At 41.9% G+C, this 22,772-nt stretch overlaps 1 protein-coding gene across 1 annotated transcript in view; it reads left to right on the forward strand.

Moving 5' to 3' along the window:
• Window positions 1-15,537, forward strand: part of LOC106563218 (leucine-rich repeat transmembrane neuronal protein 4) — a 160,163-nt gene extending 144,626 nt beyond the window's left edge. Inside the window, exon 3 of the mRNA XM_014128576.3 lies at window positions 9,766-15,537. Within this exon, the coding sequence (XP_013984051.1) occupies window positions 9,766-10,068 (303 nt within the window). The 3' untranslated portion in view covers window positions 10,069-15,537. The remainder of the gene's footprint in view (window positions 1-9,765) is intronic.
• The last annotated feature ends 7,235 nt before the right edge of the window (window positions 15,538-22,772 follow it).

A 22,772-nucleotide genomic window follows, 5' to 3' on the forward strand; every position in this document is an offset into this window, starting at 1 on the left:
CAGGGAGGTGAATGCCAAGCGTCATGTCTGGAGGAAACCTGGCACCATTCCATACGGTGAAGCTTGGTGGTGGCAGCATCATGCTGTGGGGATGTTTTTCCGCATCAGGGAGACCGGTCAGGATCGAGGGAAAGCTGAACGGAGAAATGTACAGAGAGATCCTTGATGAAAACCTGCTCCAGAGCGCTAAGGACCTCAGACTGGGGGCGAAGGTTCACCTTCCAACAGGACAACGACCCTAAGCACACAGCCAAGACAATGCAGGAGTGGCTTCAGGACAAGTCTCTGAATGTCCTTGAGTGGCCCAGCCAGAGCCCGGACTTGGAACCCGATCGAAAAACTCTGGAGAGACCTGAAAATAGCTGTTCAGCGATTCTCCCCATCCAACCTGACAGATATTGAGAGGATCTGCAGAGAAAAATGGGAGAAACTCCCCAAATACCCAAAAAGACTCAACGCTGTCATTACTGTCAAAGGTGCTTCAACAAAGTTTTTGAGTAAAGGGTCTGAAAACGTATGTAAATGTGATATTTCAGTTTTTTATTTTTACATTTGCAAAAACTTCTAAAAACCATTTTTTCTTTGTCATTATGGGGTAGTGTGTGTATATTCAAGAGGGATAAGGTTGTAAAAGGTTGTAAAAGAATGGGGGAAAATGTCAAGGGGTCTGAATACTTTCCGAATGCGGTTCGATTCCAGCCCACGCCCTTCTGGCACAAATAACATAATGCCCCCAATTGACTCGATTTAGTTAAACATTTAAAATATGGACAATCTAGCGATAGTTTCCCCCGATCTTAATAAGAAATTACCATACCAGACACTGCTATTTTGAAAACCGTTGTATTTAATGGATAACATAAATAGGAAAAAGTTGGCTACACCAGAATTTGTTTTAATTAATACAAAGTGTTTGGAAAATTGCCACAGTAAATTTGCCGTGGTAAACAGGGAAATACTTTATTTCTATTGAAACGGAATGCTTGAGCTGTAGTCGATGAACAGCATTCTTACATAGGTATTCCTCTTGTCCAGATGGGTTAGGGCAGTGTGCAGTGTGATTGCGTCGTCTGTAGACCTATTGGGGCAGTAAGAAAATTGGAGTGGGTCTAGGGTGTCAGGTAGGGTGGAGGTGATATGATCCTTGACTAGTCTCTCAAAGCACTTCATGATGACGGAAGTGAGTGCTACGGGGCGATAGTTGTTTAGCTCAGTTACTTTAGCTTTCTCTGCATCTGGTAAGACAAGGGGCGGCAGTCCATGTGTTATTTGATTATATTCCAATAGGCTACATTCTGTAGGCTACCCAATTAGCCTATCCATTGTCACATAATGGAAGGTGTGGGAACCGATAATAGGCTACAGATTGTGTTTCCCTGACTGAGTTGATGAGCTGATTTGGGCCATCAGTTGACTGACAGTGTGGATGCTCGTCCACGTTTTATAGTTAGGCTATGTATAATCTGTCAATATAGTTACGGTCTTTGGTGTGGATGGCCCTTACAGTGGGTAAGATTTCCATTGCTAAATTGTGCGCCGGCTACAGTAGCATCGGCCTACTGTACTTTCATTTTGATGCCAACATTTGAAGTCATCTTTGTTGTCAGTGTTGGGGAGTAGTGAACTACATGTAGCTCAACTAGTAAATTAACTACATTTTGCAGTAGCTTGGTGGTAGTTTAACTAAAATCGAATCTAGGTAATTCTAATCTAGGTAATGTTAAAATGGTGCCAGAGAAGAAAGCAGACGTTTTACTTGCCCCAGGCCGATTCTGTTTTTTTGTTCGTTTATTTGTGTTGTTTGTAACTTTTTAATTTATTTTGTACATAATGTTGCCGTTACCGTCTCTTATGACCGAAAATAACTTCTAGACATCAGGACTGCGATTACTCACCACGGATTAGCAGAATCCTTTTTCTCCTTTCACGACTCTGACGAGCCCGACGCAAAGGATATACTGCTTCCTCAGGAACAGGACCCAATCCCCTTGATCTGCACGAAGAGGAGGCGGAGAAAGAGGGGCTGAAGGTCAGGCTGTCTTCTGAGAATTCGTAGGCGATCGAATAAACCCCCACTTTCCTCCATTCTGCTGGCAAACGTGCAATCTTTGGAGAATAAAATCGACAAGTTACCCGGAAGATTAAACTACCAACGGGACATTAAAAACGGTCAAATCTTATGCTTCACGGAGTCGTAGCTGAACGACGACAATATCAACATACAGCTGGCTGGTTATACGACGTACCGGCAGGATAGAACAGCGGCATCTGGTAAGACGAGGGGCGGCGGTCTACATATTTTTGTAAACAACAGCAGGTGCATGATATCTAAGGAAGTCTCGAGCTATTGCTCGCCTGAGGTAGAGTATCTCATGATAAGCTGTAGACCACACTACCTACCGAGAGAGTTTTCATCTATTCTTTGTAGCTGTTTACATTGAATGAGCTGTATTCTGCCATAAGCAAACAAGGAAACGCTCACCCAGAGGTGGCGCTTCTAGTAGCTGGGGACTTTAATGCAGGAAAATTTAAATCTGTTTAACCAAATTTCTATCAGCATGTTAAATGTGCAACCAGAGGAAAAAGAACTCTGGACCACCTATATTCCACACACAGAGATGCATACAAAGCTCTCCCTCACCCTCCATTTGGCAAATCTGACCTGCTTACAAGCAAAAATTAAAGCAGGAAGCACCAGTGACTAGATCAATAAAAAAGGTCGGAGGAAGCAGAAGCTAATCTACAGGACTGTTTTTCTAGCACAGACTGGAATATGTTCCGGGATTCCTCCGATGGCATTGAGGAGTACACCACATCAGTCATTGGCTTCATCAGTAAGTGCATCAATGACGTCGTCTCCATAGTGACCGTACGTACATACCCCAACCAGAAGCCATGGATTAAAGGCAGCATCCGCACTGAGCTAAATGGTAGAGCTGCCGCTTTCAAGGAGTGGGACTTATAAGCTTATAAGAAATCCCGCTATGCCCTCCAACAAACCCTCAAACAGGTAAAGCCTCAAAACAGGACTAAGATCGAATCGTACTACACCGGCTCTGACGCTTGTCGGATGGGGCAGGGCTTGCAAACCATTACAGACCATATATAGTACAAAAAAAATGCATGAAATGAAATGTATACATTCACTACTGTAATTCGCTCTAGATAAGAGCGTCTGCTAAATGACTAAAATGTAAAATGTAATAAAAGGAAGCACAGCCGAGAGCTGCCCAGTGACACAAGCCTAAAATATGAGCTAAACTACTTCTGTACTCTCTTTGAGGCAAATAACACTGAAACATGCATGAGAGCACCAGCTGTTCTGGAAGATTGTGTGATCACGCTCTCCGCACCCGATGTGAGTACGACCTTTAAACAGGCCAACATTCACAAGGCTGCAGGGCCAGATGGATTACCAGAACGTGTACTGCGAGCATGCGCTGATCAACTGGTATGTGTCTTCACTGACATTTTGAACCTCTCCCTGTCCGAGTCTGTAATACCAACATGTTTTAAGCAGACCACCATAGTCCCTGTGCCCAAGAACACCAAGGTAACCTGCCAAAATGACTACCGACCCGTAGCACTCACGTCTGTAGCAATGAAGTGCTTTGAAAGGCTGGTCATGGCTCACATCAACACCATCATTCCAGAAACCATAGACGCACTCCAATTTGCATACTGCCCCAACAGATCCATTCCACACTGCCCTTTCCCACCTGGACAAAAGGAACACCTATGTGAGAATGCTATTCATTACCTATAGCTTAGCTTTCAACACCATAGTGCCCTCAAAGCTCATCACTAAGCTAAGGACCTGGGACTAAACACCTTCCTCTGCAATTGGATCCTGGACTTCCTGACGGGCTATCACCAGGTGGTAAGGGTAGGTAACAACACATTCGCCACGCTAATCCTCGACACAGGGGCCCCTCAGGGGTGCGTGCTCAGTCCCTTCCTGTACTTCCTATTCACTGATGGCGGCACGACTCCAACACCATCATTAAATTTGCCGTTGACACAACAGTGGTAGGCCTGATCATCGACAACAACGAGACAGCCTGTAGGGAGGAAGTCCGAGACCAGGCCGTCTGGTGCCAGGACAACAACCTCTCCCTTAACATGATCAAGACAAAGGAGATGATTGTGGATAACAGGAAAAAGAGGACCGAGCTGCAGTGGAGCAGGTTGAGAGCTTCAAGTTCCTTGGTGTCCACATCACCAACAAACTAACATTGTCCAAGCACACCAAGACAGTTGTCAAGAGGGAACGACAAAACCTATTCCCCCTCAGGAGACTGAAAAGATTTGGCATGTGTCGTGTCTTTGGCTATGCCGGATTAAGTGATATGACATGCTATTCTATAAAATCCTTTCTCTGTAATTAATATTACCTGATTGAGCTAATCATGTAAATGTAATTAACTAGAAAGTCGGGGCACCACGAAAGAGTGTTTATAGAGCTGTTATCGTTTGAATAAACTCTGAAAGACCTAGGAATATTTTACATCAATAGCAGTCAATATTAATCGTCACCTTATTCAGTCTCATCTGAAAGTTGTAAATTATTGGTTATCTTCACGAACCCTGGCTAACAAGTTGAATCAGCAATACAAAATTGGGTTTAATTATTTATTTACCAAATACCTAACTAATCACACAAAATTACATAGAATACAAATTATGTCATACAGAAAACGTCCCTGGTGGACGGAACCTGTATGAGGCTTGTTACACAAAGAGAGGGGGTTGGGCTTGAATGAAAGAGCGGGAAGATTGAGGAACAAAGTGAGAAGCTGTGCTATCGCAAATACAGTATCTAATGCATTTTAAATTGCTGCCCATTTTGAAAAGGAAAATGCAATAAATATTTACTCTGAGCTGCGCTTCGGTAGGTTGGTCGTAGATGCTGGCCATGTTGGCCAACAGAGATCTTCCTGTCCTCGGAAGAATGTCTCTGGTGGTAAATTGGATACGTTGTAGTGTCTTCGTTGTGTGTTAGACTGGATACGTTGTCCGTCCTTTTCTAGCCCACATTTACAGTGGCCCCTGCTAACTCAACGGCTAGGAGGTATCACTTCTCTTGTGAATAAGAGTTCAAAGTTCATACCATTCACAACCAAAGCTCACGCTGAGGTTGGCTTAGTTCTGTACTTGACATGTTAGTCCTTTATAACGCAGAGGCTGCAGACCTCACGTACCCGGAACAGAAGGTTACATTTTCGTCAAGGGCTTATAGTGGAGGGGGAGAAGGGTGTGTTTCATAGTTTATAACCCATGTCTCTTCACAGGGGCGGGCCACTGATTGAGCAGGCCTCTAACCTTATGAAAACCCAATTCTCTCATTTGGAAGCTAAAATTACATTTAATCTTCTAACAAACAGTTTCAATATCAAACATTTCAATTGCACAATACCATGTGAATCTGATAACTAGAATGTGTAGACTTTCCCAGATACAGTTTATGTCCTCCTGTCATCCGTCATAATGTCTCAGATGACAACCGAACTGACATCCATACTCATTAAATACCAACGCATATTTCCAACTGGTTCTATTACCGAAATATGGTTCCTTTCCCCCCACTTTTTTGATGTTCCCAGACTCTCTATGTTTAACAAAGGCTATTCGAGAGTCCTTCAGTAGAGTCAGAGAGGGGAAGGAAGAAAGGTATTTATGGGGGGTCATAAACCTTACCCACAGGCCAACGTCATGACACATGGGTCCTCAGATCCTCAAAAGTTTCTACAGCTGCACCATTGAGAGTATCCTGACTGGTTGCATCACTGCCTGGTATGGCAACTGCTCGGCCTCCGACCGCAAGGTACTACAGAGGGTAGTGCAAATGCCCCAGTACATCGCTGGGGCCAAGCTTCCTGCCATCCAGGACCTCTTTATCAGGCGGTGTCAGAAGAAGGCCCTAAAAATTGTCAGACTCTAACTACCCTAGTCATAGACTGTTCTCTCTGCTACCGCACAGCAATAGGTACTAGAGCGCCAAGTCTAGGTCCAAGAGGTTTCTAAACAGCTTCTACCCCCAAGCCCTAAGACTCTTGAACATTAGTAAAATGGCTACACAGACTATTTGCAGTGCCTCCCCCCCACCCCCTCTTTACACCACTGCTATTCTCTGTTGTCGTCTATGCATAGTCACTTTAATAACTCTACCTACATGTACATACTACCTCAACTAACCGGTGCCCCCGCACATTGACTCTGTATCGGTAACCACCTGTATATAGTCTTGCTATTGTTATTTTACTGCTGCTCTTTAATTACTTGTTACTTTTATCTCTTATTCTTATCCGTATTTTTTTATTAACTGCATTGTTGGTTAGGGGCTTGTAAGTAAGCAGTTCACTGTAAGGTCTACACCTGTTTTATTTGGCGCATGTGACTAATAAAATTTTATTTGATTTTCAGTAGTTAATTACTTTCTTGCCATGTCACGGTGTAGCTAACTATTAGAACTACTGTACACACTACTTTTTGTGCAAATTCTTTTATAAAATATGGGCGAAGAAGGCAAGAATTTCCTTTATTTATTATTTTTTTTTACATCAGATCTCCCTAATTCTCACTTGATACATTATTTTTGTGTTTAATAGGGTAAATTACACATTCTGTTACCATATGACGCCAATGTGATGTCTTGCAATTTGTAGTCTACGACATTTCAGATTTACATATGATATTTTTTCACGCAATAGTTTGGATGATTTACAAAATGTACAAAAAAATTACAATTTTCACTAACAAAAAATAACTGACCTTCCTAGTTAAATAAAGGTTAAATAAAAATGTTGTTACTGAATTGTATACAAACGCTACTTCTAGCTGACCCCTGACAGAGATTCAAAATATTTTTTCAGATATTCAAATCCTCCGGCTGCAGGATTATTTTCGGGTCAAATTAAGATGGTACATGGTTCGCTTCCCTCTGGGGCCATGCTTTGTTTTTGTAAATCTGATGATGTTTGGCTAAACTCCCCCTCAGACAGTTCTGTGTGTTTTCTCTGGGCTGAAAGCCTGTCTGGTGTGCTCCATGTGATAGATGCCCCCAGTACAACTTCTGTGCCGACTACGCATGCACGCTAGGAAAGGACAACATGCAATATGAAGACTCACGGACTAACAAAGTGAAACACACATGGCAGTATAAGTACTGTATCAAAACAGCACTCTGGGACACAATGCTTAACTATTTTCATGACAAGTGAATAACATTGCATTAAATATATAAATCCCGTTTAAATACATTATGGTAATGTATTTCCACACTGTATTGTTTTTTTAGCAGTTGCAAATGACAGTGTGTTTCTGTTCTCCACAGCACAGAGCCCTGAATGCCTCTCACCTCCTGCTTCCTGAGAGACTAACTGGAAACATAAGGTCACATTGCACATGTATGAGTGTGGGTGCGCTCTCCTCCTCTCCCCTTTGCTACAGTATCCTAGTGCCCAGACAGACTGACGAGGCAGAGCTGAGAGGACAAAGTGAAGTTTTTTGTCAAACTGGTCCAAGTTTCCTAAAGCCAAGGGGAAACATTTCCCAGAAAAGAAACACCACGTCCCAGCTGCAGAGAAACTCAGTGAAACTGCATTTATGGAGTGTGTGTGACTGGGGATTTATTGCGTTGGGCACTGGCAGCTCCTCATAGCTATATCTCTGTGGGATTATGTACAGGGTAAGAACATAATGTTGCTACAGTGAAAATATATTTCTGACAAATCTTGAATATCAATTAATGGGGATTTTTTTACCTCCTTAGAAACAGACAAAAATAACAATGTAAGCCTATTAATCTGGTTCATCACACCAAATGTATCAGTCTGAGATTTACACCTAATTCTATTAAGGTCCACCTCTCTGAGCAGACAATTCAATCACAAAACGCTGAGGCCAGAGACTACTGTGGATATGCTGCTAGACCTCCAGGTGTGTGTTAACATTCTCTCTCTCTCTCTCTCTCTCTCTCTCTCACTCTCTCTATCTCACACACACACATTCCTACACACACACTTTCCCAGCACACGGGCCAGATTAATGCCCCAGCACTAGGACAGAATCCGCTGAAACGGTTAGGAGTTAATATCCGTTAATTAATTCGTAAGACCTGGGCAAGCAGGGAGATGTGGGTAGCAGAGGGGTCAGGGGGAAGGGCGGGGGGCGCAACAGAGAGAGAGGGGAGTAATCCGCTGAGTGCCAATAATGTAATGAATACAGGTCTAGCTTAATGGAGTCCATTTGAGAGAGGGGGGGGGTCTATTATAAGGGAGAGGGACACATTTGTGAAAAGAGGTCTGATATTTGCAATGTAACCTCAAAGACTATCTTTATCATACTTTTTCGGTAGTGTGTACAGTGTTTGTTTGTTAGCTGTATTTATTGACATAGCCCAATATGTTCCCAGTCAGGTCAGTGTATTGATACTTTACAGCCTAGCCAGGAATGGGAACCCATAACACCTCACTCCTTAGCAACCATATTAACTTAGCTCAGCAGGACTATATTTTATGTAGTGTATGTTCTCTTTAACCTTGCTCAAGGTTACATATGGATTGTTCTTCTAGACATAGGGGTTATTCCGCTTGTGGCAAGTCTTCTGTCTGAACGACTGATCTTACTCCGCTGACTGGGTCCATGAATTCTACTCTTACATAGACCTTGAATCTCGAGTACCCAAAGTGGAGCCTTGTTTCGTTTTTGCTCTGTCAGCCAACAGACTAGAGAACGTAGCCTATAGGAGGGCTGAATTTATGAGCCGTGCCCAGTTCCCATCATCCACCCAGACAGCACCCTTGTCATTATTTATCTCTCCCTGTTTTCTTTCTTGGTCTCCTATTTGTTGTTCTTTTTTTCTTTTTTTCTTATCACGAGCGCCATTGTAAGATCTGATTGTCTGTCACCCCTGTCAAGCACTTCATTCCCGACGACTGCCATCTCTCCCCACTTTTTTCTGGGCCCCTTTCACCCTTCGCTAATTGGTCTTTGTTAAGGCAATGAACTCAGGCAGTGAGTTGGGGAAAACGCCTGGAAGTCGCTCATCTGTTTGTTTGGAAAAGTGGTGTGTGTGTGTGGGTGGGTGGGTGGGTGGGTGGGTGGGTGGGTGGGAGGGTGGGTGGGTGATTTAGTCTCATCGTGGTTGTCTAGACTCTATGTAACTCTGCTTCAGTTTACCTGATCCTCCCTTTATGCTAGTATATGGACACATTTATATACGTGCACGGCTGCACGCATATTTGAACATGTGAATGAGCATGTTGTAGTGCATTGTGCAATTTGAGTATGCATTATGAGTCACTGGCAAGTGGAGTTCATACTGTATGACAAGACAGGCGTACGCTCACGTTGGGTAAAAATACCTCTGTTGTCTTACTGCATACATATCCATGGACCTGGCACTGAGATGACAGCCCAGTGGTAATGGTTGGATTAGTGGGTACATTTTAACATCACATTTAGGCAGTTGATACACATTGTTGTTGTTTTCCGACAAAATAATCACTGTTTGACAAAAACATTTGTTTTAATTGCAGATATTATTTTAATTATTGATGATTATTTGTTCCCATCTGCTAGTTGGTATCTAGAGGGCTTATCAGAGCAATCAACAGATTGAGATTGACATCTCTAATGTATATTTCTCTTTTTTTTCTCCCCCTCCTCTCCCTCTCCCACCTACATATAAATTCCCTTAATTACTCACACACATTCTCTCTCCCACTCTCATTCCCTGTCACCCTCCCTCCCTCCTCTACACAGGTCCCGCACCAGATGGGCACGCTGGCGTATTACCGGTACGAGCAGCCTATCGTGGACTACTGCCAGGCCCATCAGCCCCTGCGGCTCAACATGGGCTATGAGGGTCCCCCGCAGGGCCTGGAGGAGCCGGGGCCACGTGAGAGAACCACCATACAGACTGTATCGCTGCCCGCTGTGCCCTCTGCTGCCACAGTGGGGGCCGGGCCCCGCTCACCGCCCTCTATCCTCAGAGCCCCGTCCCAGGTCCCCGGTGGCCCCTTCCCTCTCCAAGAGCGCACCACCACGCTCACCTTTGGACGCTAACAACTGGAGCGAGAGTCTGTCGTTTGAGGTGGGGGGGATGCCACAGATCCACCATGACTCTTGAATAGAGGGCAAGGGAGCAAGGGGGTTCTGTGGGGCCTTTTTCGGCACATTGGCATGGGATGGCCACAAGGCGGCAGAGGTAAAAAGACGAGAACAAAAATTATCAATTTAAAAAGAGGCCATTGGCATCTGGCAACTGGAATGTGACCATTATGAAGGCTGATGCATCCTGGGAGTTCTGCTATTATCTCTTTTTCTTTTTCCAAACACTTCAAAGTGGACCTGCTACTCCCCTCGTCTTGGCTTCTGGGAAATAGAAACGTGATGCAACGTGCATGACACGTTAAAGCATCGATTTGGTTATAGCTCTGCTATATGGTTATAGCTCTGCTATATGGTGCCTGTTCCAAGGAATGGATCATGGCAGTTCTCTCATGCTGTGTTAGGAGTGAGAAAGGAATGTGCAATAAACAATATGTCTGGAGGACAAGAAAAGAAAGAGAGCAACATCATGAAACAAAATGTTTACCAGAACTCAAAGGCTCGCTCTTTTTCCCATGAAAATTGCCAGTCAGGGGTCATAATGCCATGGAAATCATTATTTCATTAAAATGAGTAAATTCTTAAAAAAGAAGAATGTTGTCGTGAGAGAAAACAAGTAGATTATTGTATTGTTTCCATACTGTATTGTCAGTATGTTCAACTATGGAGGTCAAGGTCTGAGTTTTATTCATGTGCTCATGTCGTACCAAAGATGTATTATTTTATGTACAATAATAGCATTTGTTTATACTTTTTGTTTCTGAAAACATAACTGGTACACATTAAATACATGCATTAGATGGTTTACCTTTTTATAAATGTACGTCTGCCATCTGCATACAGTATGTACAACCAAAACACATAATAATCTACAGAGGCTGCCGAGTCAAATGTCTGTAAATGGTTGAGAGAGCCTACTCAGTTATCATTACGAAAAGACAATTTTATGGAGTCCGATTGAAAATGTAGGAAGCATGTGCAATGGGGTGTCAAGATTTGGCAGCTGGCTCGAGTTGGCCCACCAGATTATACTATCTATGGTCTGACTAATTCATGAGATGTATATCTATTTCATTAAATACTTTTAAATGGAATTGCTGGATGTGAAGTGTTCGGGCAGAATTAAGGTATTTTAAATGCTGATGCTTTGCAATGCTCAATTTGATCAAATTGGGCAAAGCAATGAACAAGGAGGTAGGTAGGTCCTTCGAGGGGGTCAACTAAAGGTTGAATCTCTTACCACCTGTAAAGGCCTAACTAACCATTTTATATATTTCATTTCTAAAAACAATGCTTGATTTTCTTGCAACTGGCCTGTTTGTGAGGTAAGCGGCAGGTATGCTGGTGGATTGGTGATGTACTGCTCCTGTGCTGCCCTCTCCTCTCTACTCCCTTAGAAACACAGCAGACAAAGAGCCCAGTGCCTCACGGGGGCTTGTTGGGCTGACTGACTGGCACGTTGATGCGTCTTTGACATCCAGATGAACTCATTGACTGTGGTGGACTACCACTGGGGATGGATATTGCCTGTTAAAAACACAGCCCTTTGCCAGCAAGTGTGCCTGACTGTGTTTGAACTCCAACCAGATGAATGTGGACACTGTCTCTGTCACCCATGAGCACTATTGGACATCCTTTACCGTCGATTGATGGAGTTGATGATGGACTGGATCCTTTGTTGTGGTGGCTTTTAAACAGGCATTCCCCACCCCTCACTCCCTATGTCCAAATCAAACACACACACTGCTGTCATTTTTTTATCTCTCAAGTTCAACACCCTGAGGTCTGTATAATGGAGGAGGGAGCACATCAAGCCACCTATGTACATGGCTCCCCATGAAGGAGAAAGCCTGAGAGGGCAAAGAGAAGGGAGGTCCAGGAGACCGCCGGCCGAGAGGTGTGCTTTTTTGTATGTTTCTTGATCGGAAGCAAAAGTGTACATTTTTGAGATGATCAATGATGTCAAGCAATTCTATAAAAAGACTACATCAAAAGGACAAAATCCTTTGGGACTTATTTATCTTGTAAATAGAGAATCTTTAAAAAGGAAAAAGTTACGTATTTTGCTTCTTCTGAAACACAAACTGCTTGTGGCCAGAAGAGGAGCCTTATCCACGAGTCGGAGTGAGGGGGGGGAGTCTGTCCAGAAGATGGCTTTGGGAGGGAGATGATGATTCCCACCATATCCTCTCCTCTCAATGTTTTAATTATAAATATTTTTCTACCTGCTCCCACCTCCCTCCAGCATGTCACTATTCCTGCAAACATTGTCCATCACTGAGGTTATTACTAATGTCTCAAAGTCACACCCCTACCAGAACCACACATGACAAGGAATTTGGGAGCAATATCATTAAGATTTGAAGTGTCAAAGGTACAAAGGGATAGTATATCATTCAATTCTGGCCTGTAGTAGAGTATTTCAAATAAATCAAATAAATATAATTTTATTGGTCACATGCACCCCCCCACAAAGTATTGGTTGCATTACAGTGAAATGCTTACAAGCGTATTCCCAATAGTGCAGAATTTTAAAGTCAGACAAATATTTGCTAAATAAAAAAAGGAAATAGTAACACAATAAAAACAATAATGAAGCTACAAGAACTACCAGTACCGAGTCAATGTGCAGGGGTACGAGGTAGTTGAGGTAATTGAGGTAGTACAGTATGTAAAGCAGGTAGATGTAAAAGTGACTAGGAAATCAGGACATAGTAACACAGAAAATAATAGTACAATAAAAACTGTAATGAGGCCATGTACAATGAGTACCAGTACCGAGTCAATGTGCAGGGGTACAAGGTAGTTGAGGTAATACAGTATGTACATGTGGGTAGGAGTAAAAGTAACTAGGCAATCAGGATATATAATAAACAGAGTAGCAGCTGTTCAGGCCGCTGTTACTATTAATTTTTTCTTTTATCAACCCCATGTTCTCGTGTATGACTCGTTTTCAGTATGCCTGAGATACAGTATGTTATTTCTACTAAAGTCGTTTTTTTTAAAGGGTTTTTGTTGTGCCATGATAACTTTGTTTCATTTAATAATTTACCAACCCCCAAGCAAAAACACACAGATAATGCTCTGATAATTATATCATGATCTAGAAGAGTTTTGAGATACTGTATGCCCCACATATTACATACAAACTGTTGGTTTACTCAAAATGGTTTCTGACTACAGTGCTGGTTTGAGTTGACCTTGTAGTAAATGTTGTGCCAATGTCTTTACAAATGGGACGTCCCACTCTTAGTTCTAGCAATGTCTTGTCTTGCCTTGCTCTTTAAACCTCCCCTGCCCCCTGCCATCTCCTGGCCTGGATATCATGTCTGCCTTTGGTGAACCTTTTTTATAATGTTCTATTTCTGTCCGCATGCTGACGGTTGGGCAAACCACGTCAAATATAAGGGTGTGCACTGAACGAGAAACAGATAGTATAGAGCTAGACTATTTCCTGTCTGACATGCCCTAGAACCACAAGCATGTGTTTCCACACACACGCTGGCCACTTTGGTGTCTCTCAAGCAAGCTGTTCACTGACCCCTCTGTAGCTCATCCTCTCCAGAGTAGATGTCTCCAGCCCCATGGGCCCTCCAGTCTCCATGCTGTCTTTATGCACATTGCAGAAAGAGATGCTTGTGTTGGACGAGGCTATACTCCAGAGAGAGGCTTCCCTCTTCTATTATGGTAACACATTTCCAGACCAATTATCATTAGTTAGTGTCTTCATTAATATGTTTCCTTGAACAGTAATCACTCAACAGCAGTCCAACAACGATCAAAATTATACGTAATTAGAAGTTTAAATGGAGTTATGGTGATCACAATTAAATTAGTGACTAAAAAGTCATCGGTTTACCATGATCTACATCCCTGATAAGGCCATTGGAATAAAAGGACCATGCTGTCTTTTGTCCCATTTTTCTAATGTCGTACTGTACGGGGGCTTTCAGCAGAGGGGATGCATGTAACTTGTGCAAGTTTAAGCTGAACTTCAGGAACGTCTGTGCTAGCCCAGCAACACCAACAGGCTTTGTTTTTTCTCTGCCTTGTTTGTTTTGGGATCTGTTCCCCCCTCTACCGCAACCCTCTGAGTTCTGGCTCAAATCCCTTTTGGGAACTGATTTAGCTGAAGGGAGGGTGAATGAAGGTCTGAAGTATTGCAAGGAAGCCTTTCATATTTCCGTGTCTATGCTCAGAGGAATGGCTAAATACAAATCTCTAGGGGAAAGAGGGATGAGGCAAGAGAGATGGGGGGAAAGGGAGGGAGGGGAACGAGAAATAGAGAAAATGGAGGAAAAAAAGAACAGAAATGACGAAAAGGTGTAAGAACAAGAGAATTGTATTGTATTTGGTCAAAACAAAGGTTTTGCATCCCATGCACACCAGGGGATGCTATCCTAACACCTTGGTACACATGTACAGTACCCCATTAACACATTGGATGAGGCACCTGCATCCTCCTAAATCACTGCTGGTGCACCCCAAGTTTATGTTGTCTCAAACCTGGCCCTTACATCTCACCACGGCTCTGGACTCTGCAGCGCTTCACCTCCCTGCCATCAACACAACACATTCCCTCTTCCAGTTCACCTGAAGCCAACCGCAGAGATTCAATGACTTCTAAGTCATTACCTGATAAATACGTTTGAAAAATTAATTCCCAGCCAGATGTGGCTTTGCGTCATCTTCTCATCTTCTCTATTCCCTCCTGAACTAAGGCATTATACAGTTACAGTATAGAGACCCTATAGGGCCTCTGTAGGGCCCAGAGCATGTGGAGACCTGAGGCTTACAGGACAGTAGGAGAAGCTCTTACATCATTAGCTGGAAGTCTTTGCCCTTTGGCATAAGCAATGGTTACAAACCAGGGTCAAGACAATAGGGGTTCTAAGCATAACCATTAACCTCTGTCAGAGATAGAAACTATTTAGGTCTAACAAAGCATGTTTAAACCACTAATTGGATTTATGTGAACAGAATAAGAAAAGGAACACTAATTTCATATAGAATCAATTTTGCTGTGTAGAGATGTGAACGTGACGTAAAACTGACAGAAAGCAATATTATCATATTCTTTAATTCCTTACTTGCTCCAAGCTTCTCCACATCCTCCCCTCCCACCAATATCACTTGTTCTTTCCCATCATATTTCCATGTGAGTTTCTGCTTTTCCCTCTCATCTATCTCCTACTGACGGCATTGATTTCTGTGGGATGTAAATATGAGCTGCATTGTTTATTCTGTAGTTGGTTTGTTGTTGTTTTGGTTTCAATTCTTATTTTCTGTGCTCAGACCTAAAGCGGTGTTGTGGAGACCAGGTCCAAACGCAAAATATGGCTTCTCTTTGAGTATATTATTGTCAGAAAATGTTTTGTAAAAATTTTGATGACGAAATCAAAAATAAAGAAATTTAAAGGTTAATATTTGTGATGCCATGTTCCTCTGTGTTGTTATTGTTGTGTAACTCCAAATCATATAACCACCAATTATGATGTCTCAATACCATGTTCTATACAGTACATACAGTTGAAGCCGGAAGTTTACAAACACCTTAGCCAAATACATTTAAACTCAGTTTTTCACAATTCCTGACATTTAATCCTAGTAAAAATTCCCTGTCTTAGGTCAGTTAGGATCACCACTTTATTTTAAGAATGTGAAATGTCAGAATAATAGTAGAGAGAATGATTTATTTCAGCTTTTATTTCTTTCATCACATTCCCAGTGGGTCAGAAGTTTACATACACTCAATTAGTATTTAGTAGCATTGCCTTTAAATTGTTTAACTTGGGTCAAACGTTTTGGGAAGCCTTCCACAAGCTTCCCACAATAAGTTGGGGGAATTTTGGCCCACTCCTCCTGACAGAGCTGTTGTAACTGAGTCAGGCTTGTATTCCTCCTTGCTCACACACGCTTTTCAGTTCTACTCACAAATGTTCTATAGGATTGAGGTCAGGGCTTTGTGATGGCCACTCCAATACCTTGACTTTGTTGTCCTTAAGCCATTTTGCCACAACTTTGGAAGTATGCTTGGGGTCATTTTCCATTTGGAAGACCCATTTGCGATCAAGCTTTAACTTCCTGACTGATGTCTTGAGATGTTGCTTCAATATATCCACATCATTTTCCTGCCTCATGATGCCATCTATTTTGTGAAGTGCACCAGTCCCTCCTGAAGCAAAGCACCCCCACAACATGATGCTGCCACCCCCGTGCTTCCCGGTTGGGATGGTGTTCTTTGGCTTGCAAGCCTCCCCTTTAACCTCCAAACATAACAATGTTCATTATGGCTAAACAGTTCTATTTTTGTTTCATCAGACTAGAGGACATTTCTCAAAAAAGTACAATCTTTGTCCCCATGTGCAGTTACAAACCGTAGTCTGGCTTTTTTATGGCGGTTTTGGAGCAGTGGCTTCTTCCTTGCTGAGCGGCCTTTCAGGTTATGTCAATATATGGACTCTTTTTTCTGTGGATATAGACACTTTTGTACATGTTTCCTCCAGCATCTTCACAAGGTCCTTTGCTGTTGTTCTGGGATTGATTTGCACTTTTCACACCAAACTACGTTCATCTCTAGGAGACAGAACATGTCTCCTTCCTGAGCGGTATGATGGCTGCGTGGTCCCATGGTGTTTATACTTGCATACTATTGTTTGTACAGATGAACATGGTACCTTCAGGCATTGGGAAATTGCTCCCAAGGATGAACCAGGCTTGTGGAGGTCTACAATTTTTTTTTCTGAGGTCTTGGCTGATTTCTTTTGATTTTCCCATGATGTCAAGCAAAGAGGCACTGAGTTTGATGGTAATACATCCACAGGTACACCTCCAAGTGACTCAAATGATGTCAATTAGCCTATCAGAAGCTTCTGAAGCATGACATCATTTTCTGGAATTTTCCAAGCTGTTTAAAGTCACAGTCAACTTAGTGTATGTAAACGTTTGACCCACTGGAATTGTGATACAGTGAATTATAAGTTAAATAATCTGTCTGTAAACAATTGTTGGAAAAAGGACTTGTGTCATGCACAAAGTAGATGTCCTAACCGACTTAACAAAACTATAGTTTGTTAACAAGAAATTTGCGGAGTGGTTGATAAACGAGTTTTATTGACTCCAACCTAAGTGTATGTAAACTTCCCGACTTCAGCTGTTTCTCAGTCATAGTAAGTACATTTGTCCTCAATAAAAATGTGCCAGGACAATGAACAGCTTTCACTGGGCTGAGGACAGCAAATAGCACCATACAGTTCCAATACCCTGACAGTGCATTACTAAAACTAGGCCCAGGCATAGGGTTCTATGAATCAAAGGCTGCACTGAAATATAACAATACCGCTCCAAGTATCATGTTATTAACCATTTATTTTACCCATTTAACCGTTACTTTTACACTACCATTCTGACCTTGAAAACATTGTGTCCAAAAAAATAAAACACTCTTGCAAGACAGACCTTGTGGTCATGTGATTAGCCAAATTCCAATGATCACAAATATTCAACAGGAGTTTCACTTCTCTTTATCCCGTGACTGACCAGGCCACTTTGCCCTAGAGAGTGGATATAGAAGCAGGTCCATGCCAGACCCCCCAAATACATGTCCTCAAAGATGGAACACAGGCGGGAGGATGCAAGATCAGGTGGGACCAATCTAGCCAATGAGAGGGCAGTTAAGCATGTGAACAAGAAGCACAACTCCGATATAATGATGAGCGGTGTTGAATATTCGATGAGGGGTGTTGTTGTCAACTGCCTGAATTCTATGACGAAAGTATTTGAAATTCATCGACCTCATGAATATGCATAGCCCATCTTGAATTTCAACAGGAACAATTCCGATATAAAGTCTTTCATCTCAATGTTTCTGGGAAGTTACGTGCATCACACTTATATCACTACACTCGTAATAACCTAAGCCTCACGTATCAAAATAGCAATTCATGTTCATCTTGATTAAATTAAATACTCTCATTGCCCCCCATACAAAAACTGCTCACCTAATTATTAAGGATCTGCTTGATGTGGACATATTTTGGGTTGCGATATGGCTCTCGATTCACCTCCCTCTCTCTCTGGTATGGTTCAGTTCATTCTACAACTCGGTTCCCAGCAAGCAGGGAATGTCCTAAGGACATTTGGTGACATTCCCATTAGGTCCCTTTAAGGGTTTCAGCAAGAAGGTATCCCAGTCTAGGAACATTAAAACATGATGTTAACCTCAGAACCATAAGAGGACACTCAGTACAGGTCCCGGTTTGGTCGCAGCATAACATTTTAATAAGGTATTTTGATGTCTATTAAGAAACGTTTCAATTTGGTTTCAATTTGGTTCTGGTTTCAATTTGGTTCTGATAGAACGTTATCCATGGGACATTCAATGACCACAAGGGGACATTTCATGGTGGTCAAGGGTACGTTGCATGATGGTCCCAAGGACACGTTTTCTGGGGGACCTTTGTCTAGTTTCCTGTAAGTTACCAGGACATCACTGAGGACCATGTCAGAACCATTTCAGGATCTTTGTAGGATGTTCTCAGAATTTTTATGTTACTAGTCATTAGGACATTACATGATGATCCCAAGGGAACGTCCTTGCAAACAACAATGTGTCTTTAGCAAGTCCCCGGCACGTCACAAAATGGTTGCCTAAAGTGGTCAGGACGTTGTGTCATGGTCCACTGGAGGTTTTGTCTAGTTTCCAGTTTGTCCCAGGGTCATCCCCGAGGGTGTTTTTAGGACATTCTTGGGATGTTGTGTCATGGTCCCCTGGAGGTTTTATCTAGTTTCCGGTTTGTTCCAGGCACATCCCCAATTACATTTTTTAGGACGTTCTTGGGACGTTGTGTCATGGTCGACTGAGGTTTTTAATCACTTGATGGTCCCAGGTGTGCCAAACCATTATAAGTAAAGTAATTCAAGTTTCAAATTTAAGTTAAGGTAAGTGGTACACTGTTAAGCTAAAATAGTGTAAAAATCCTGAATCAATAACATTATGATTACATTTGACATGATCACTTAGCACTGACTTGGAATTTGACCTCTGGATTCTGGGTATTCTGATCTTTCTGCTGTGCCACAAAGGCTGTAGAATTTCATAAGTCCCCTACACATTCATACCTATAATAAAGCTCTGCCATCTGCACTGCTATTTTAGATATCAGTAAATATGACTATTTCCTCATCATTGATTTCATTTGCTTTTCAGCAGTTTGAGTTTTCATTATAGTTGTCTAATGTTGGTGGGGAATATTATTCTGTTTTAATGTTACTGCGGAATCACTATGATACATATAATAGTTTTTCTTGAGTATTTTTAACAGAGCTGAGATTTACTTTGAAGTGTAAAGTGTAGGAATACAAATCATTGACACAGACATTGAAGATCGGAATAGGTTGTGAGTTGAAATCCCAGGTGAGGACATGTAATAATTACTGTATGAATAAACTTACACAATGTAAACATTTTTTTTTCTTTTTTTTTTCTTCTACTGCATCATTGATTGTATGTTGTTTTACTCCATGTGTAACTCTGTGTTTTTGTATGTTGTCGAACTGCTTTGCTTTATCTTGGCCAGGTCGCAATTGTAAATGAGAACTTGTTCTCAACTTGCCTACCTGGTTAAATAAAGTTGAAATAAAATAAAATAAATAAAAATGTCAAAGTGTGCCAAATATGTACATTTAAAAAGCACTGTGTGTGTGCATGTGCGTTTTTGTGTGTCTGTCTAACTAACATTGCCAAAAGACAAAGAGCTGTGAAAGAATCAGTGGTTCACCAATCAGGGCCTTGGCAACAGTAACAAGGGGTGATGTGGAATGAAACTAGGCTGTGTGTGTCCTGGTAGATAGTCATTTTTTTAGGATTCAACTATTTCACTATGACCATCAGGTGTCGACCATCAGGTGTTGTCCCTGGAACAATCCGGGTACCAGACAAAAACCTCCAGGTGGACCGTGACACAACTTCCCTAGACTGTCCTAAAAAGATCCCCCGGGACGTCACAAGACAAACCGGGAACTACACAAAAACCTCCAGGGGACCATGAAACAACGCCCCAAGAATGACCTGAAAATGTTCTTGGGGATATCCACGGGACAAACTGGGACAAACCAGGGATGTCCTAGCAACTCAGTTTCTGCAGAGTTCTATCAATAAAAACATACCATATTTAGTCGAGATTTTGGTAGTAGCTTGAAAAAAGATGATTTGAAAAAAACACACACACACACACACACACACACACACACAAACACACACACACACACACACACACACACACACACACACTCTCTCTCTCTCCCTACAGTCTGCTACCATTCTCCATAGTTTCCCATTAAGGTTGTCTATAGTGCCTTCAGAAAGTATTCAGACCCCTTGACTTTTCCACATTTTGTTACATTACAGCCTTTTTCTAAAACGGATTATATATATTTTTTTTTAAGTCCTAAGCAATCTACACACAATACACCATAATGACAAAAATAAAAATATATATTTTTTGAAAAGTCATATAATTTTTTTTTTTTTTAAGTATTCAGACCCTTTGCTATGGGACATAAAATTGAGCTCAGGTGCATCCTGTTTCCATTGATCATCCTTGAGATGTTTCTACTAACTTGATTGGAGTCTACCTATGGTAAATTGAATTGATTGTTCATGATTTGGAAAGGCACACACCTGTCTATATAAGGTCCCACAGTTGACAGTGCATGTCAGAGCAAAAACCAAGCCATGAGGTCGAATAAATTGTCCCTAGAGCTCTGAGACAGGATTGTGTCGAGGCACAGATCTGGGGAAGGGTACCAAAAACTTTCTGCACGCATTGAACATCCCCAAGAACACTGTGACCTTCATCATTCTTAAATGGAAGAAGTTTGGAACCACCAAGACTCTTCCTAGAGCTGGTAGAGCTCCAGAGTTCCTCTGTGTAGATAGGAGAACCTTCCAGAAGGACAACCATCTCTGCAGCACTCCACCAATCAGGCCTTTATGGTAGAGTGGCCAGACAGAAGCCACTCTTCAGTAAAAGGCACATGACAGCCCACTTGGAGTTTGCCAAAAGGCACCTAAAGACTTTCAGACCATGAGAAACAAGAGTCTCTGATCTGAATGCCAAGCGTCACGTCTGGAGGAATCCTGGCACCATCCTTACGATGAAGCATGGGGGTGGCAGTTTGATGAGAGAAAAACAAACAATTTCCTTAATTTGAGATTAAAGCTGTAACTTAACTAAATGTGGAAAAAGTCAAGGGGTTTGAATACTTTCGGAATGCACTGTATTCCTGGTGGCTTATCATTATTGATGGATAACAATAGTTTTTCCACATCTCCCACACTAACTTGATCAAATTCAAAACAGCAATCCATCTCTTTCAGACATTTTATACAGAAATATGATGGTTCACTATTCAATATTGTAATTTCACTTCTGAGTTTTTCCACTTTACTAGTGAAATACTCATTGAAATTATTGGCAATATCGAAAGATTTTGTCATAAATGAGCCGTCAACTTCAATAAATGATGGAGATGAATTGGGTTTTCAGCCCATAATATAATTTAAGGTACTCCAATTTTTGTTAAGTTTAGTCACAAAATGCCTCCATTTACAGTATGTCAACCAATCAGCCGAGCAGCCCGACTTGTTTGCCACCTCTTTTGCATCATTTGTTTGAACCATATATTTTTTTCAATTCTGCATCAATCTTGGGGGCTCTAACAGTTATCACAGTTAATTTCTTAACTGGTGCATGCTTGTCAACAATTGGCATGAATAAATACTTCCAGTTCTGCTTCTGGATTCACTTCCTCATACACATCAGACCAAAATATTTGTTTTACATCTTCAACAAAAGAGTGCTGAGAAAACCTTTGTATGATCTCTTGGAAACAACGTTTGGGACTTTGGCTTTCCTTGTTATTGCCACAATGTTATACTAGACACTCATTTATGAGTAATCCCATCAGCCACAATATACTGTCAGAGAGGGACACGGTCCTGCTTGAGAGGCCTGTCAGTTCATATGCACACATCAACATATCAGCATGTTGGAGGAATATGACAGCACCGTTTACAGTGTAGCTTGCGGTGGCTGTCATGGCACGAGGTATGACATCTTTTGCCTCTCAATCCAATGATCTTACCCTGAGAGGAGACATTAAAATGCTTTAAATATGGAGTAATTGCATGGTTGATACATCATTCATAAGAGGGCTGATGTATTTTTTGTCACATACAAGCTATTCAGGCATTATCAATAGAATGAGGACATAACCACCAAAACAGGTGTTAATAACATTGGCAACACTTTCAAACAACTAATGGCTCTTTATAACAGCCTATGTGAATGTATATCCAAGTAAATGCATCTATAACGTATTGCCTAGAATCTGATATACACTACATTACAAAAAGTATGTGGACACACCTTCAAATGAGTGGATTCGGGTATTTCAACCACAGCCGTAACTGACAGGTGTATACAATCGTGCAAACAGCTATGTAATCTCCAAAGACAAATATTGGCAGTAGAATGGTATTGCTGAAGAGCTCAGTGACTTTTAACGTGGCACTGTCATAAGATACTACCTTTCTAACAAGTCAGTTCGTCAAATTTCTGTCCTGCTAGAGCTGCCCCGGTCAACTGTAAGTGCTG

The sequence above is a fragment of the Salmo salar genome, chromosome 11 (genome assembly GCF_965601325.2).
Source record: "Salmo salar chromosome 11, fSalSal1, whole genome shotgun sequence".
Taxonomy (NCBI): Eukaryota; Metazoa; Chordata; class Actinopteri; order Salmoniformes; family Salmonidae; genus Salmo; species Salmo salar.